The sequence below is a fragment of the Pristis pectinata genome, chromosome 23 (genome assembly GCF_009764475.1).
Source record: "Pristis pectinata isolate sPriPec2 chromosome 23, sPriPec2.1.pri, whole genome shotgun sequence".
NCBI classification, from domain to species: domain Eukaryota; kingdom Metazoa; phylum Chordata; class Chondrichthyes; order Rhinopristiformes; family Pristidae; genus Pristis; species Pristis pectinata.
The window spans coordinates 12,377,301-12,395,335 of record NC_067427.1 but is presented as its reverse complement, the minus strand read 5'-3'; the positions used below and the strand labels follow the sequence as shown (position 1 = coordinate 12,395,335).

The following is an 18,035-nucleotide window of genomic DNA, read 5'->3' as shown; positions in this document are numbered from 1 at the left end:
CATTCAATTTTTGCATTGTAAGCTCACATAAAATGTATTGGGATAATCAACAGATAATCTGTTTCAGCAATGAAGGGTAAATACCAGTTTTTTTGGTTCTCTTTTCTTGATCAGGTGTCATCAGAAAGGTCAACATTTATTATCCATCCCTAAATACTCAAGAAAGTGGTGATGAACCAATTACAACTCAAAGTCATAGAGCTATACAGCAAGGAAACAGGTCCTTCAATCTAACTTGTCTGTGCCAACCAAATTGTTTACAAGAATGGCTTTCAAGACCATTTCTGAGAGCATTTAAGAACCAACCGCATGGGTCAGTCTAAAGTCAGGACGGGAAGGCAGATTTCTTCCCTTAAAAAAAACGTTAATGAACCAGATGGTCTTACAGTGAAATAGATTTTGTGGCAATCCTTGGAAACGGTAGTTGTCTTTCCAAAATCCAAACTTTCAAATGTAAATTTTACATCTGCCATGGTGGGATATGAACTCAAGTCTCTGGACTGTGAGCCTGAGTACTGGATCACTAATCCAATGGCTTAACTGCTATGCTACCACTGTACCCCTAAAGATCTTGAAAATAGGACAAGGGAGGTTTTTTAACCATCATCTGAGAAAGTCAGAGTTTTAACTTAATGCTCCAGCTGAAAGATAGCATCTTGGTGCAGCCCTCCTTTAGTACAGCAGTAAGTCTTCACCTAGATTTTTTGTGTTCCCATCTTTAATTTCTTTTCAATTACCAAATTCAACTATGATCTTGTTCATAAAAATGGTTCTGTATAAGAGTACGATACAAAGCATCAAAACCCATCCTTTGGCATATTAGAAGTAAATATCAAAACAGAAAATGCATAATGGCCAAACATAATTATAGAAATAACTGTATATTAATCTTTTCATATATCACTAAATTGCAATACAGTAACATATGATCAACTCTCAATCCAATCCAGAAATAAAATCAAAAGGTATTCCAACATTTGTCCTTCTGCACCAGGACTAAAACAAGTTTTTGAACACAAGATTAGCATACAATGTCAACCAAAGCCCATGTGATGACCATTACAATACAACACACATCACAAATGACAGCATATTCAGAAAACTGTGAAACTATTATGCTGGTTTTCATGGTGGAACAGAAATAGCTCTTTAACTGACAGAAGGAGAGTTGCTTGCAGTGCTAAAGCATGCTTAATATTTATGTCTTAGCAATTAGTTATATCAATATACTGGGCTTCAAACTGGCAAAACATTAGTTAATTCCCATCAGTGGCATCAAAGGTTGGCAAGATATTTACCTCAGACAAAAGCAAAGAAGAAAATGGCACATCATCCACGGAACTCCTTAATGACAAACTACAGTTAAACATGTGGAGATATTTACTTGAATTTCATGGTCACTCACCTAATGAAATGGGTTATATTGAAGATGTGCAAAGATAATTGAAAGAAAATGGTCCTTGATTAGAAACTTTGATGAAATTAGACCAGTGACTTTCTACCACTAAGTCTACCCAGCCACATCTGGAGCTGAAGCACTAATAATGAACAGTCAGACACAAGAGACTACAAATACTGGAATCTGGAGGGAAAAAACTGCTGGAGGATCTCAGTGGGTCATGCAGCATCTGTGAAGGCAAAGGGATAGTTGACATTTCAGGTCAAGACTCTGCATCAGTCAAAAAAGGCAAATTCCTGTTTTTTGCTTAATATTCTTTTCACTGGAGTTACTTTTCTCCACTGTGAGTTAATGGGTATTTAACCATATTTCTAGTTTCAACTTTCTGGTTGGTGCAAGGCTTTGAGTGTCAATACAATGAGCTTCTATTTTCGATACAAAGCCTTTGCCTGTTATTGTAACTATGGTGCTGAAATGGCTGATCCAATTCAACTTTGTGACAATAAAAGCATGTTGATGCTACCAAAAATCAAGGGAACATGGTCATCATCTGACATTTATGTAGCATAAGTGTTACCTGGCAGTTTTCAAATCCAAATTCTAACCTGTTGTTGCTAATAGGCTTACAAGGACAAATTCATTATTGGAAGAAGATGCAAATAGAACTATTCATGTGAACGGTACCAGTCCTGACATTTTGATTACAAGCAGGTCAGCTGAAAAACCAGCTAATGTTAGTTGGGTCACCTCCCTGAGGAAATATTAGTGTCTTGACTGGACTCCCAACTCAATACTTCTTTTGAATTTCACAATAATATCATGTGCCGCAACATTCACCTTTCTTCTGGTATTGAGCTCACTCGTGTTTTGATCTACATTATATTTGGGAGTTGGAGCCAAATGGTTCTGAGAGAATCTAAATTGCACACTAATGAGTAGATCTTAAGAAAGCAGCAGTGATGTCTTTTTTCCATAATTCCACTGATAACAGAGTAGATAAGAGAGTGGGAAATGGCTGGGCAAGGTTTATCCATTTTTTCCTCTATGGAATGCCTCAGGGCAGCATGTCCAAATGATACCAGTGCTGGAACTTGGTTAAAACACTGGCTAGTTCTAGACATGGCCCTCATCAGCAAAGCCAAGATGTTGCCAAACCTATTGATTCAATTTTGTCCTTGCATTTAACCTTCTCAATGACTGGTGAAGTGACCAAAGTGTTATCTATGATGGTGGGAACCTCAACGAAGGAATAGGCAAAATTAATCTTCCACATGATGTTTTTGTCCACTCCATATGCTACAGCCCCATTTTGTTACACACTGATTTACTGGACTTCACTATTGTTAAGAGTAATTTAGAGAGTAAGAGAGAGAACAGCACAAAAATAGGCCCTTTGGTGCACCAAATCTGCACTAACCACCAAGCACCCATTTTTACACTAATTCTACGCAAACCAATTTTACTTCCCATCCCTCTCTCCTCCCCCGCCAAATACCACCACTCACCTATGTACACAGCAGCCAATTAACCTACCAACCCTGGATGTTTTTGTGACATTGGAGGAAACTAAAGCAATCACAGGGAGAACATGCAAACACTATACAGCACTGGAGGTCAGGACTGAACCCAGGTTGCTAAAGCTGTGTGGCAGCAGCCCTGCTAGCTCCACCACCGAACCGCCCTGGGGAAGACTACGAAAGTTCATTGCGTCTCCTTGTCCTATCACTTGCTAGGCTGCCGACCATTCTCAACTGAAACGGTGGAGCAGAGCTGCAAATTAACTATTGGGTTTTATGACTGCTTATCTGTCTGTAGCCCACATGCAAATAGCCCCGTGTGATAGGTTCACTTAGTTCATTGTATTGCTGTGCTTCCATAACCACAGTGAATAAGATTGGAAATTCACTGCCATTATAAAAGCACAGTTCTTACAGATCATCATGGAGTAAGGAATAATGTTAAATTGTGGCAACATCAAATTCAGTTGCTAATTAAACTCACAACCCCTTATCTACTACTAAATTTGTTTCACTTATCATAGTAGCTGTGCCAAATTGAACTTTACCAAATGTCTTTACAATTCATACAAAAGGTTGTCTTTACAAAGGGGGCAAAGTGGTCACTTCTGTCAACCCTATTGCAAACAGGCATGCCTACAACACGTACATTGGGGAGGTCACAGTAAAGCATTTTAACTTCAATATATTCAAGCAAGCCTTGTCTGGTAGCTAGCTAGATCAGTTTGCCCAGTGATGCCAATATCGAGCCATTCTTGCTATTGTTCAGACACAGCAATTGAGAAGTCTGTCATTCTGACTTATAAACATAATTATACTTGCAGAATGACTTGCTTAGTTGGCTAAAAGAGGGCTACCCGATTCCAACATTATCCCAACAGAATCAAACAGACTAAAATTGGTAAAGCTGACATCTCCCAATGACCGAGTTCCTTAAAATAATCATTGAGCTTCATTACTTTTTGTTTGATGCTCTACCTCAAATTTATTGATTTTTGTTTCATAATTTGTCATGATAGTATTTGAATTACAAAGTCTTGGGGTGCTAGTCCAATACTATTACCCGTTTAGGACAGCATTCATCACAAATTCAAAATGTGCCATTTTAAAAATTACTGTAATTTTTTTCCCCCATTCCTGTGCAATTTCCAGCAATGGGTTCATCCTTCAAGTATTGGGCTTTATTTGCCTGTTCAAGTTAAAGATTCCCCCATTTGCCTTCCAAATTTCTTCTCAAATATTCCAGCTAAATTGTTGATTAAATGATAAGCTTAACATTATCAAGGAATATTACAGCACAGACACCCTTTTTGAAAGGTACAATTTAATCTTCTGTATTCATTGCCCTATTAAGGAGTGAATCATCTGGAGTTTTGGATTTTCAGAGAATCAAGAGATATGTGGTACGGGTTTAGTGCATGAAAGAGCTGCTCGGGCAAAGGATCAGAGTAGTGCAGCAGATTCAAGAGGCCAAATGGCCTATTCCTGCTGGTCTCATATCTGTATTCCAAATCCTAACTATTTGTTGCATAATTAAGTTCTTCCTCATTCTACCAGTGTTTTGCTTGCCATTCACTTTAAACCTCTGGTTATCAATCCTTCAGCTACAGCAAATAAACTCAACCCAATTTTACACAATTCCAAGCAAATTGTGGCCTTCCTTCTTTTAGTAGCAACACTATCCATGTAATTATGTAACTTTCAAACCTAGAACCATTCCAAGTGACCTCTTCTGAACTCTTTCCAAAGCCTTGATATCTTTCCCAAAATGTACTGCCCAAAACTAAACACAATATTAGAGTCACAGAGTTATACAGCACAGAAGACCCTTTGGCTCAATACATCTGTGCCGACCACGTTGCTTATCTGAGCTCATCCCATTTGCCTTTGTTTGGCCCATATCCTTCTAAATCTCTCCTATCCATGTACCTGTTTAAGTGCCTTTTAAATGTAATTGTACCCACCTCTACCACTTCCTCTAGCAGCTTGTTCCATATACCCGCCACCTTCTGTATGAAAAAGTTACCCCTCACTTTCCCTTTAAATCCTTCCCCCCCGCCCCCACCACCAATCTTAAATCTGTGCCCTCTAGTTTTGGACCCCCCCTATCCTGGGAAAAAAAGACCTTAACCATTCACCTTATCTATGCCCCTCATTATCTTATAAACATCTATAAGGTCACCCCTCAGCCTCTTGAGCTCCAAGGGAAAAAGCCCCAGCCTATCCAGTGTCTCCTTATAACTCAAGCCCTCCAGTCCCAGTAATGTCCTTGTGAATCTTTTCTGCACTCTTTCTAGCTTAAAGACATCCTTCCTATAGCTCGGCAACCACAACTACACACGATGCCCCAAGTGTGATCTCACCAATGTCTCGTACAGTTGTAACATGACTTCCCAACTCCTGTACTCAATGCCCTGATCAACAAAGGGAAGGGTGCCAAACACCTTCACCACCCTGTCTACCTGCGTTGCTGCTTTCAGGGAAATATATATGTATTTTTACTGCTTGGTGTCTCTGTTCTACAACACTCTCCAGAGCCCTGCCACTTACTATGCAAGCCCTACCCCAGTATGCACCGATGAAGTGGCTTTGCATAACGGAAAATCACAATACTGAAAGTTTTCTAAAAGTGCAACCCACCCGACATGTGTAATGTGGGGGTTGCCTGTACTGTTTAATTCTTTAAAAAGAACTAAGAATGTATTGGGGTATTAATAAGATTAACATCCAATAGTCTGGAAAATCTTGTCCCAATGCAGGGTCTTGACTTGAATGTCCACCATCACTTTGCCTCCACAGATGCTGCTTGACCCACTGTGTTCCTCCAACAGTTTGTATTTTGTTCCAGATTCCAGAATCCGTAGTCTCTCATGTCTCCAATCCAGAAAATCTGCTGGCCTAGTGCACCAGATTAATGGGGTATTACTGTACATGGAAGGGAGGTGTTCCTGAGCAAGGTTTTAAAGGAAGTTTCATCAATCAAAAAGATCTGACAAATGCAACATCGACATTCCAGTACAGTGTATTCCTATGTGGAGGGTGATGCATTTTCAGTATAGCAAGAGAAAAGCCTTATAAATGAATATGTACCCCAAAGAGTCAATGCCAATAAAGCAAAAATTCATAAATCAAACATGTAAATCAAAGAACTGCTGAAATTTTAATAAACATGTCTTTAATGTTCACATTTTCCTTTTAATACTTACAGTACGTCTTCCTGGTCAGCTCCTCCACAACTTCAGGTTTCAGCTTACTGTTGCACTTCCCCATTGCAGCAACTTAACACATGAGAAAATGTACGTTTTGGTAAGGGTATATTAAAGATTGAAGAAATCAGATTCAAACAGGCCAGAAATAATAATGGCGAGCTTAAGTTATTTGTTGAATGAAAGATTCTCAGGATGCCTCCTGTGCACTCTCTGCGTAATTTGCTCAGCTGTGGTTTCCCTGGCGATAGTTTAATAATGACCTGTTTGTCCCTCCACCACAGGCTTGATAAGTAGTTCAAACATTGAATATGTCAAAATTCACTCCAGGTTTTACTTTACTTCTTCAAATCCACTTTCCTTTGGAATGAAGTGTAGATACCTGCTGTCCCTAGCTGCAGTGATGGTTTGCTCAATTCAGCCCCTTGGGGAGATTAGTAGCATTTTCAGCTTCTCTTCGTCTTTTGTATCTTCTGGATTGAATCAATTTAATTAGTTGTTTTATTGCTGTCTATTTTTAGATGTGATGATGCACTTTAAATCATTGAAGCGTGATCACAGCATTACAGAACTGCATATGGTCAACTCTCTCAACGCATTGATGTCCTGGGTGACAGTGCATAGAGCATTTAACCAATGCCGTGGATCGCAGGTTTGGAATCCTGGAAGAAACAAAACAGTGCAGGTACTGTATGCATTGATGCAATTACCCAGGTCACATGATTAAGTCAAATCAATTTTTATTGCAACTGCGGTGAAAAGGATTAAGTAACAGGACATTTTGTACTCAGTGAGAGATAAGTAGAAAATGCACTGCTGGACAGACACTGCTGATGACTCAGCTACTTATGGCAGCAATTGGCTTGGCCATACAGACTATAAAGTCTTTTCATTTGATGCTCTAGCTGCACTAAATTCCAGCTCTAAATTCAATCCTGCATGAGAGAATGATTGTTTTTAGATGCAAACCTCCCATTGCTGAGCAACCATCAATACTTCACCATCAAAATCCATAAAATACATCAACCCCTTAATTTATACCAATGCAATTAGCATGAAATTTAAATCCTGGAAATCCTTACCCAACGGCACTGTGGGAGTACTTTCACTAGAAGTACTCCAGTGTGATTCAAGATAATGGCTCACCACCTTCTTCAAGATAATGGCTCACTATCTTCACAAGGGCAATAAATTCAGGTCTTGTCAGAGGTGTTCAGATCCTGAAAATGAATTTGTTTTTAAAAAAGTACCAAAGGGAACTTGTTAACCACACAATTGGACTGTCAGCACTGCAGCACACTTCATGCATCTTTTCCCCTCTTAATAGCAAAAATGTTCCACAAAGGAAAGCTAGGAGATGGCTACTGAGAAAATAATGGCCACTGTTTATTTGGTCATATCCAGTTGTGGCTTGTCAAGATTGGTGGGTAACTGGGTCTGCAATGACTCAGTAGATGAATGCATATTTAACCCAGATCCATACAAAAAGAGAAGAACTAAGCTTGACCCTTAATGTATGTTGCATTAGGTTTCTTTGGGGCACAGTTTACTAAAGTATTACTGATTTGGGGAAGGAAAAGAAATATTTGTACAACACTTTTAACGCAGGAAAGGATTTAGGCCAGTTGGCAGAAGTCATAGTCAAGAAGATACATTCTTAAATGGTGACAAAAAAAGTCACATAGTAGGGATCCTTACAGATGAAGTTCCATAAAGATGAGTCAAAATGCAGAGTTTGGCTACAAAGTGTACAGTAGTAGGAAGGACAACAAAATACACAGGGAATCAAGTCAGAGTATTCTGGGCCCAGAGACTGAAGTAGCAGAGGTATGGTGGAGGAATTTGTAAATGAGACGAAGATTTTGAATTTACAACTGGAAAGCAGGAAGATGTCAGCAGTAACAATTAAACTAAATTTAGTACGAAAATAAATGTAGGATGTGGAATTTTAGACAAGTTTCAATTTGTAAGAGGTATTGGGAAACAGCAAAAGGCATCGTTAACAAGTCAGTCACATGGAGCAAAACTGTTAATATAAAAAAGGGTAAAGGCAAGTTAATGTATAATACTGCAGAGAAAGAAATCATGTTGGCCTGCATGAATTAACGTGGTTTGAAACTCAGTTTTGAGCCGAAAAAATACCAAGGTTATGCAGAGGGATGAATATAATTATATAAATATGCAATTATTTTCATTATTATTCAAAAATTATTTACCATTAAACCACCAATCCCTGTTCAGCTAGTTGTTAATTTGCACCATTGTTGATATCAAATGAACAGGTAAAATAGTTCAAAAATTTATGGAAATGAAGTCCAGCATATCATAATCCAACATCGACACTGTCAATCACCTCATACCCATTCCCCTTTGACTGCTCTTCAGGCAAGTCTTAAATTATTATATTATTCATAACAACATTGTCAGCACTGACCATTCAACCCTAATACACAGGAAAAATACAGAATAGACAAGCAATTCAAATTAATCTAGGCTTATTTAGGAATTAAGATAAAAACAAAATATTAAAGGTGCATGGTTCTCTGCAGTAGCACAGACAAAAATCATTTGAACAGTTATTAATGTTTGTCTAACTGCAATCCTTGCACAACAGTATTAAACATTTTTGAATAGAGTAAGAAATAGTACATTTCTGATATTCCACAAAAGTCAATTTGCAGTGCAGCACCACAACTTCATTGCTTATTGCATACAACTAAGAATGATGTCCATTTTTTTCATAAAATATCTATACTACTTAAAAACACTTCATTTTGGTAGATAATATTGCCCCAGGTGCAAGTACAATTTGATTTTAATAACATTTTAAACAATAGTCATATATTTCCTTCCTAAGATATTTTGTTTCATAGACTGGCAAATCAAATCTAATCAAGAGCTTTGTAGTCTAGTTGTAAAACATAACCGGTTTTGATCTTATTCCTATCAATTAGCATTTCAAGCAGGATTATGAGTCTTCTCTGATACAGATCTAACACAAGCCTTTATATGATGTAGACAGCTGTGTGGCACACACAATGCAGACAAAGAGAAAACCTTGTAACTACAGCTCCTCCCTATTCCACCAGCAGGCTTGAGATCATACCCTACAACAAACAGCCCAAAGCCATGGGACATTTGAAAAGACTCCAGCTTACTCACACGTACGTATAAGAGAAATTAATATTGAAATAAAGGGAGAAAAGGCACAAAAATTGTAATAGCGTCTGTTCAGTTTAAAGAAAAACTAAAACAAATTCGAATCCGTTTCCAAAACTGAAGCTCATGCATACACTCTAAAAATCATTATTCAACACCCACCACACTCTTAACACCAATAATATGAACCCGCATCCACCCACAAACGGAACGAAATTACAGACACACACATGGATATTACTGTCCACACCCACCAACTAACATGATTAAAAGTAGCCGGAGTTTTACAAGGAAATATGGACAGACTGCAGATTGCAAACTGGACAAAAGAATATTTGAGCCAAAAAAAGCCCTTTTTTTTAACCAAAACTTAAAAGCAGACAGCGTGACTCGATCAACCAATATACGCCTCCTGGATTCGATTTTTTCAAATAAACTACGAAAGCCCATTATAATTACATAAAATGTGATGATCTGAGGCCCATCACACTGCAATTTATCTGCTTTTTAAAGTGGAGTTGAATTTTTCAGACCTCTAAAGGTGTGGAAAAAAAATGCAGTGCCCGCACTGGCTCCTGAAAAAGTTTCTCCCATTTAAAAGCATAAGCTGCACGTTTTATATTGAAGGGGGGGGACTTTGTGAAGCTTTCTTGTTGCAAACTCCGCACTGCCAGGGTGTAAATCATCGCCCGCCTGCTTCCATGGCAACCGCACAGCCCCGGTGCCTCCCCGGCGGCCTCCACCGCAGCCGCGGGACGAGCCGGGGGGCGGGAATAAACACAACAGTCGCTCGCTTTTCCTCCCTGCCATCGAAGCCCGAGTCCGACAACCCCGCCTTGCGCCCATTTTCCGCCCCTCTCACCTCGCCAACCGCGCTCCGCTTGTTTGAATGAAGCGCAGCCGCTTGTCCCACAGTCACCGCAGCGGCTGCGTGCGCATGCGCCGCTTCCCGGGGGCGGGGCTTGCGGATGACGTCATGGCACACGAAGCGGCTGGCGTCATAGCCCGCCCTCCCCCTCACCACCAGAGGGAGATGAGTTGCTGCTGTGGAAAAGTAAAATACTGCAGATGCTGTAACTCTGAAATAAAAACAGAAAATAGCTGGACATTCAGAGAGAAATACAGTTAATGTTTCGGGTCAGCGACACTTCCTCACATCTTCATTGTCAAATAGTAGTCTGTTATCAGACCTCACTCTTTGCATTACACCAAGCAGCACGAAGAGGCAATCAGCTGTTGAGTGGTAGCTTGCAGTGAAATAGAACGTGTCATTTCTAGAACAGGGGATTTATTGTATTGTCAACCACAAGCAAATGATTACCAGGGTGTATATCTACAAAATCAAAGTGAACATTAACCCTTTTATTGGTTCTTGTAGATTTGACATGGTGGTTGCTTGACATCTCCCTTAACCATTGTTTAGCTTGCGAAATTGCTTGTTTGTCATTGTAAGCAATGTCAGAAACACTTCCTTTCTGCTTCTGTGGGATGACGTTGTGATTATTTTCTAGCACAAGATCTTAGGTGAGTGCAGTTCGACGTTCATTGCAAATTTTGTGCAAGCTTTGCAGATTACACGTGACATCATGAGAAAGTGCATCAACTTTTGTTTCCATTTCTGTAATTGAATTGATATTATGCACTGGGTTCGAACAACATCTCATTTTGTTGCAGCTTTGAATGTCTGTTTTCACATGGACAGAACCAGTGTTCTGTTCTAGGACCTTTGACACGAGTGGGGTTGGTGGTAGGCACTGCATTGGTGACCTCTACAATGTGAAGAGATAATATGATGTTAAAACTCAAAAGAATATCACAGTCACCTTAGCCTACATAGATGACTTTTAACATTCTTGGACCACTTGCCACTAGAAAATCCCCAGAACTCTCAAAGGTGTCGTAATATTTTAAAGAAATATCCTAATTGAACAATAACAAGACTACCTTCTCATACCAAGACCTGAGCACAGTTCCAATCACAAGAAACACTGGAAGCAGGGTAGCAAATACCCAAAAGACTGATCCCTACTGTCAGGCCTCTACATTATGCATTTTCACTAAATCTCTGCGATGCACCTTGGACAGTTTTTCTCCACTCTTGAATACATCATATACAGTATATACAGCTGGTGGTTTGGAGAAACTTGGCTTGAAAGATAGCTCCCGACTGATGAGTTGATAAAAAAAATTACAGCTGTAGAGAAAAGGAAAATACACAATATGATATTAATCTAAATTGTGATAAATTATTGAATTTCATGCTAACATGAGGACTCCTTCACATAAGAGGTGATTGATGCAAGGAATGACTTCCAGACAGAGTAAGTGAGTGAGTGAATGTCTTAGAACCATGTAAGAAAATGAATAGGTATATGATGCTACCATAGATTCTGGATTAAGATGTATAAAAATTCATCCCATTCTCAGGTAAAACATGCATCCTTTCCTGCCTTTAAAAAACAATGTGGTGTTCTTACTTTAACTTCCCAGACAAGGAATTCTGTGGCCCCATGGAATGAGACAGCTACTCGGGTCCAAATTTAGGTGAGTTTTGTGCTCTCGGGTTTTGCCCAATATAATCAGGCTGAGGATATTAACCCACTGAAGTTGTATTAAATTGGGCCTCTGTGCAAAATTCAGCCTTTCACCTGGGGTTGAGAAGTCTGTTGCTGCATTGAATCAAGTACAAGTGAAGCAAGTCTCCCCTACTTGATTGTCAGAGTCCAATATGAAATCACATTTAACAAGCAGGATTCCAGTTCCTGATTATCTTGGCACCACAGAAACACAGTTGAACCTAAACGGACAGTCTTATTCAGAGATACCACAAGGTAATTTGTGCAGTCAGTGGAAATAACTGCACTGGTGAGCTTGGTTTTGTTGGTTCTAAGAATGTAGTTGAGGTACATTCTCAGGGCAATTGGATTCTACCATTTCCCGGGCTCCTTGATGTTACAAGTCTTGAGTCATCCAGAACTATTCCTCTTTCATATTGGACCAGTTCCATTGGTAACTCTTCTAATGCGGTTAAATCTGCCTTGCTGCAGCAAGCAAGCTTCTGACGAATCTACCTGGCAAACTTCCTTCAGTTTAATTTATTTAGTAGCCTTCTTTAATATTTCAGCCACATTGAAGCACATATATATGCCTAAATTTAGTTGATGTGCTGATTGGTCTGTACTAAGGAAGCCAACTACCTACTCTTTGTGCTCTGGCTCAGGCTAAGAGACCCCACTTTGTTGATGGTTGCACACATTTTGTAATAGCTGGTTCTCGGGCAGAACAGTGGTTGATGCTATATGGCAAAGTGTTTTGTTTCAGGAAAGCAAAATAATAGAAATCAAATTAATCCCAAAAGTCCATGCCTGCAAATTACTGGCAGTGGTTAATACATGACAAACAAGCCATTATCAAAGAGCTGGTGTGATATAAAGGCAACTTTCTGCTCAATATCAAGCCTTCAATCTGCTTAAGTGATGAAAAGCAGCCTTGATGATTGTGCTGCCAGACAACATATGATTATAGTCACTAATAACATATATCAACATGGCTGTATCCCTCTGAGTCAAGGGTCATTTGACTTTACAAATACTTTTTTTATATGCATTAATATTCTACTTCCATGTTTCCACTATTCTCCTAACTTCTTGTCCTGGAAGCATAGCCACTTGCTGTGTTGAGGCATATGGTTACCAGCAGCGCTCTGGTCCCTTCTCTAATTAGCAAATGTTAATGTGCAAATCTGGGTGGTGAGTGTTAAGCACAGAGAGTGAGAAATAATTAGGAATGTCAAAAAAACTATAAGCTTGAGTGCAGTCTGCCTGGCTAATTGTCAACTGGAGAATAGGCCAGAACCTCTCAGACACTGCAAGTCAAACTGGCAATAAAACCTGCAGCGATGATCAACTCTAGAGTGTCATCATTGAATTCTCTTTTCTTGTAATGTTTTACTTGACAAAGAACAAGAATTAGAGATGACTTCAGGAGTTTTGAAACCCATTTTACAGAGTCATGCAAATAAAATGTGAAACTTCAGTCCCACAGTGCAGTTCATAATCCAGGCTGTAAACTCTGGGAATATAATGTTAATAATGCTCGGGTGACATGGAACTTGAAAATTAAAGCATTTTGATTGTCAGATGAAAACTGTGGTGAAAAGGAATTCCATAATTCTGAGGTGGAGAATAAGAACAGATTAGGGAAGGACACAATAAAGTAACGCTAAATGCCAATGATGAAAGTGACGAAGTCCACTGTAAAATTACAAATTGGTTATGTTGATTCTTGGAAATTGGATTTTTTCTCAGTTAATCATCTCCCTGAACCCAAATTCTGAATGACACTGTTATTAAAATATGTTTAATAGAAACATGCAAAAATAAAAAAATGGTCCTGTACTTCCCAGTTTTAACTTGCAGAAATTATTTTGAAAATTTGTAAATTAACTTAAAACATATACTGTTAATTCCAGCTTTGCCTCTTTTCCATGTGATCCCCAAGCTGATGATTAGTGGGGATAGCTCTGCACATCGTGTAGCAAAGCTACTGACAGACAATATTAGACAAGGATCTTTTCTATTGCCTTACAGTGAAATACAAACCACATGTGTAACCTCATATTTATTATGCGATAATTAAGTAATGTCTGGGAATAGGAGACACAAGAGACTGCAGATGATGAAACCTGGAGCAACAAACAAGATGCTGGAGGAACTGGAGACACAAGAGGTTCTTCTCTACATCGGCGGTGCTCCCGGTGCAGCCTCCTCTACATCGGTGAGACCCGACGCAGATTGGGTGACCGCTTCATCGAGCACCTTCGCTCCGTCCGCCACAACAGCCAGGATCTCCCGGTGGCCGGCCACTTCAATTCCACATCCCACTCCCATACTGATATGTCTATCCAGGGCCTTCCCTACTGCCACGTTGAGGCCAGACGCAGGTTGGAGGTGCAACACCTCATATTCCGCCTTGTGAGTCTCCAACCTGACGGCCTCAACATCAATTTCTCTAACCTCCGGTAACCCCTCCCCTCTGTTTCCCCCCCTTCTCTTTCCCCTCCCCCACCCTCATCACCTGCCCACTTATCTCCCTATTCCCTATCTCCTTCCCTTTATTCCATGGTCTACTGTCCTCTCCTACCGGATTCCTCCTTCTTCAGCCCTTTGCTTCTCAGCTTCTCACACCATTTCTCTTTCATCCCCCCCTCCCCCACCCACCTACCTTTCCCCTCTCACCTGGACTCACCTATCATCTGCCAACTCCTGCTCCTCCCCCTCCTCCTAACCTTTTTATTCTGGCTTCTGCCCTCTTCCTTTCCAGTCCAGATGAAAGGTCTCGACCCGAAATGTCGACTGTTTATTTTCCTCCATAGATGCTGCCTGACCTGCTGAGTTCCTCCAGTATTTTGTGTGTGTTGCTGGAGGAACTCAGCAGATTAGGAAGCATCCATGGAGGGAAATAGACAGTTGACACTTTAGTTCAAGGCCCTTCATATCAGTCCAAATGAAGGGTCTCAACCCGAAACATTGACTGTCCATTTTCCTCCACAGATGCTGCCTGACCTGCTGAGTTTCCTTGGCATCTTGTTTAATGTCTGGGAATAGCCAACTAGAATACACAGGCAGCAATGAGAAAGGATCAATAAGCAAGGTTCCAGGGAAACCAAATTTAGTGGCTTTGAATTATTTCAGGGTGGTCAATATCATTTTAGAATGCCTTAGTATGCCATTTTTCACTCTTCATGGGAAATTCCTTACTTGCTTATCAAGACATGACCAATAATGGTTCCAAACTGATGGAATGGAGATTTGCCCAGATCTTATCTTATGGATGACTTCATGATAGAGATGCTAAAACTAGCCGTTGTTTTCCCAGAGGAGTAAAGTAGCCCTGTTCCAATGTGACCCCTTTGATTAATTCACACGTTGGTAGATGTTAACACTCAGTGCATAGGCTTACATGGGTGAGCATAATGACTATTTCAACACAGCAGTGGAGAACGGCAGGCATTCAGGGAACTGTGACTCAGCAACATTCGGGGACTTTAAAAGGAGAAAAAAAATGACAGATCAGGATGTGGTTTAAACTTGAGCTTTAAGTTATTGTGATTGAGAACATAAGGGCTGTTGAAGCTGCACTCAATTTTCCTACAAAGTGAAGCTGTTCTAGTTAGAACTTCTTTTCAATTGCAAGCCAGTGCTTTTCCATCTCATATTAGCAGTAATGGCACCAGGGATTCCACTTTCCATGATCGAGTTGTCCATTATCAAGGGCAGAGATTGATCTTCCACCTATATTGTCTCAGAAAAATACTTGGAACCAGCAGATAGCCAATAACAAGATCCTTGAGAGAGCCACCCTACAGACTGCATTGGGTGCTCACGAACATCACTGATTGGGAGTGTACGTCTCAAGACTAAATGCCAAATGCTTTGTACTGTGGCCAACTCGAGAACTTGCCCTAGTGTGAAAAGGCCAAAGCTTCAATAGACTTACTTATAAGGTCAAGCAGGGTCTTAAGAATTCAGCACAACAGTTCAGTCAGGAGAAGCTATTTCAAAGCTGATATAGTCATCACAAAGGACCACCAGCGAAACCAAGCTGAGGCCTACAGGCGAGCCAGGAGCCAGAGTATGGTCCAACCTCCATCTGGTGAGTGAGCCTGGAACCACTGTTGGAAGGTTTGTTACTCACGCATCAGGATCTTTTTCCTCTCCACTGCCAATGCCAAACAAGCATTTATTGTACTCCTCTCCATCTGTCGACATGCTAGGGAGCCTTCTAAATGTGCACTGCATTTCCCCAAAGATAGTTCTGCAAGAAATACTTGCAAGGTTAATTCATGAGAGTACATTAAAGTAATCCAAAACATTTTTCAAAATTGTACTAGGATATTCTGATGTTTCAACAGCACCATCCTTCTATTTTGTCCAATCTTCTCCCAAGGGCACTGACATTTACTACAACACTATTCTGTGGATACCACAGATCATACCTCAACCTCTTCTCCAAACCTTGCTTATCCATACTTCACAATGATTAGAGAAATTACTCACGAGGTGAGCATGATTCTGTTCTCACCCTATCACCATGAAAACATTGTTTTCTTTTTCCCGGCAGGAATTAGTGGATAAGGATAAGGAATTGGAAACCTGACTGGTTTTTCCCTTCAGGCCTTGAGGGAATGGAGGTCAATACCTCTGTGAAATGAATTTAACACAGACTGAAAACTGACCTATGCTCCAATTGCTTGCTATTGTACTAAGTAATGTCAAAACCAGTGGTGGAGGGGGGTGGGGGGGGAGGGTGGTGGGGTCAGGGTTGGGAGAAGTTGAAGGCAGGTGACAGATGACATGTCTTTTATCAGAATTGTAATTTTTTTCTTTTCAGTGCAAATTTTGATTTTGCCCACAAGATCCTGCCAAAATCTCCCTCTTCTTGCAGAGGAGCTCTCAGCATCTGTTGGCCATTGCTGTATAATAATGGACAGAACTTGTAATCTTCCAGAGGCTACACAGAAAGGAAGATAGTCCCTGCTCAACCAGCAGAATATTCTCCGCAGAGTAGAATTAGTAAAAGACTAGAAATAGTAAAAGACTAGAAATAGTAAAATCACTTCAAAAATGCAAACAAAAGGGAAAAATGCAACTCCAGCTACATATTACTGCTCCAAAAATAAAAACAGAAGTAGTAGAAATACTTAGGTCAGAGAGCATCTATGGAGAGAGAAAAACAGAGATCATCAACTTTTCAGGTTGATAATGAAAGATATTATTGTGGTCTCTTCTAAATATATATTTCATTGTTTGTTTTCCACCACTGGCATACATTTATTTATAAAAGAGTATGGAGTTAAGATAATTGGAGAAAGGATTGAAATGAGTTGAGGTAAAAACTTCATTGAGAATATAGAACTCACTGCCGGATAGAATGGTGGAGGAAGAAATCCCAAATCCTATTGGGATGAGCACTCATTACATCATCAACTGAAAAGCTACAGAATGTGAGCTGAAAAGTAGGAGTATACTAAATCATGATCTTTTGACTAACATGAACAAAATGGGCTGGGTGGATTCCCTCTGCCATAACTTTCCATGATTGTACTTTCACCATGGCCATATCTCTGCCAATGTCATTATTTTGTCAAGAAGATTTGCAATAAATACAAGTAGTAAATATAGAAATGTCTCTGATGTACTTGTGTGTATTGTAACCGTCTGGAATGGGTGCCTATGCTATGCAGTGAGGGGAGGCTGGCTGCTTTGACACAGAGAAGAATTAAGAACAGGGAGCGTAGCTTTATGTAGAATTTATAGTCCAGGTACTACCAATTCAGTCCAACAAATCCAGGCAGGTGTTAATGTTCCACATGAACGGCTTCCCATATAAATGCATCCCACCCTGTTAAAATATTTTATTGTTTAAAGGCTGTGATGTTAGGTCAATAATCAGTTTGGCAATGGTTTCTTGCAGGATAGTGATAAAGCAACTTTCTTGCTGGCTTAGTAAGTCAGACTCCTAGCCCAGGACCAGCCTTTCAGCCAGGTGCCTGTGTGCGGCAGGAGACAAAATGAAGCAGGAAAATAATTTAGAAAAAAACTGATATTCGGAGAATTTGCTCTAAAGGAAGAAAATGATTGGACGTTGATTACAGCAGAAGCCAAGAATTTACTAAGCTGGTTTTTCCTCCCATAATTTACAAATTACTCATTTTGCAACATTCCAGAATTCCTGCAAAGAATTACACTTTTA

The 18,035-nt window shown here is 40.0% G+C and overlaps 1 protein-coding gene across 1 annotated transcript in view; it reads right to left on the bottom strand.

The window, feature by feature from the left end:
- Positions 1 to 10,278, bottom strand: part of LOC127582083 (neuronal calcium sensor 1) — a 68,532-nt gene extending 58,254 nt beyond the window's left edge. The window contains exons 1-2 of the mRNA XM_052037076.1: positions 10,144 to 10,278; positions 6,123 to 6,784 (exon numbers count right to left, since the gene is read on the bottom strand). Of these exons, the coding sequence (XP_051893036.1) occupies positions 6,123 to 6,186 (64 nt within the window). The 5' untranslated portion in view covers positions 6,187 to 6,784; positions 10,144 to 10,278. The remainder of the gene's footprint in view (positions 1 to 6,122; positions 6,785 to 10,143) is intronic.
- Between the last annotated feature and the right edge of the window lie 7,757 nt (positions 10,279 to 18,035).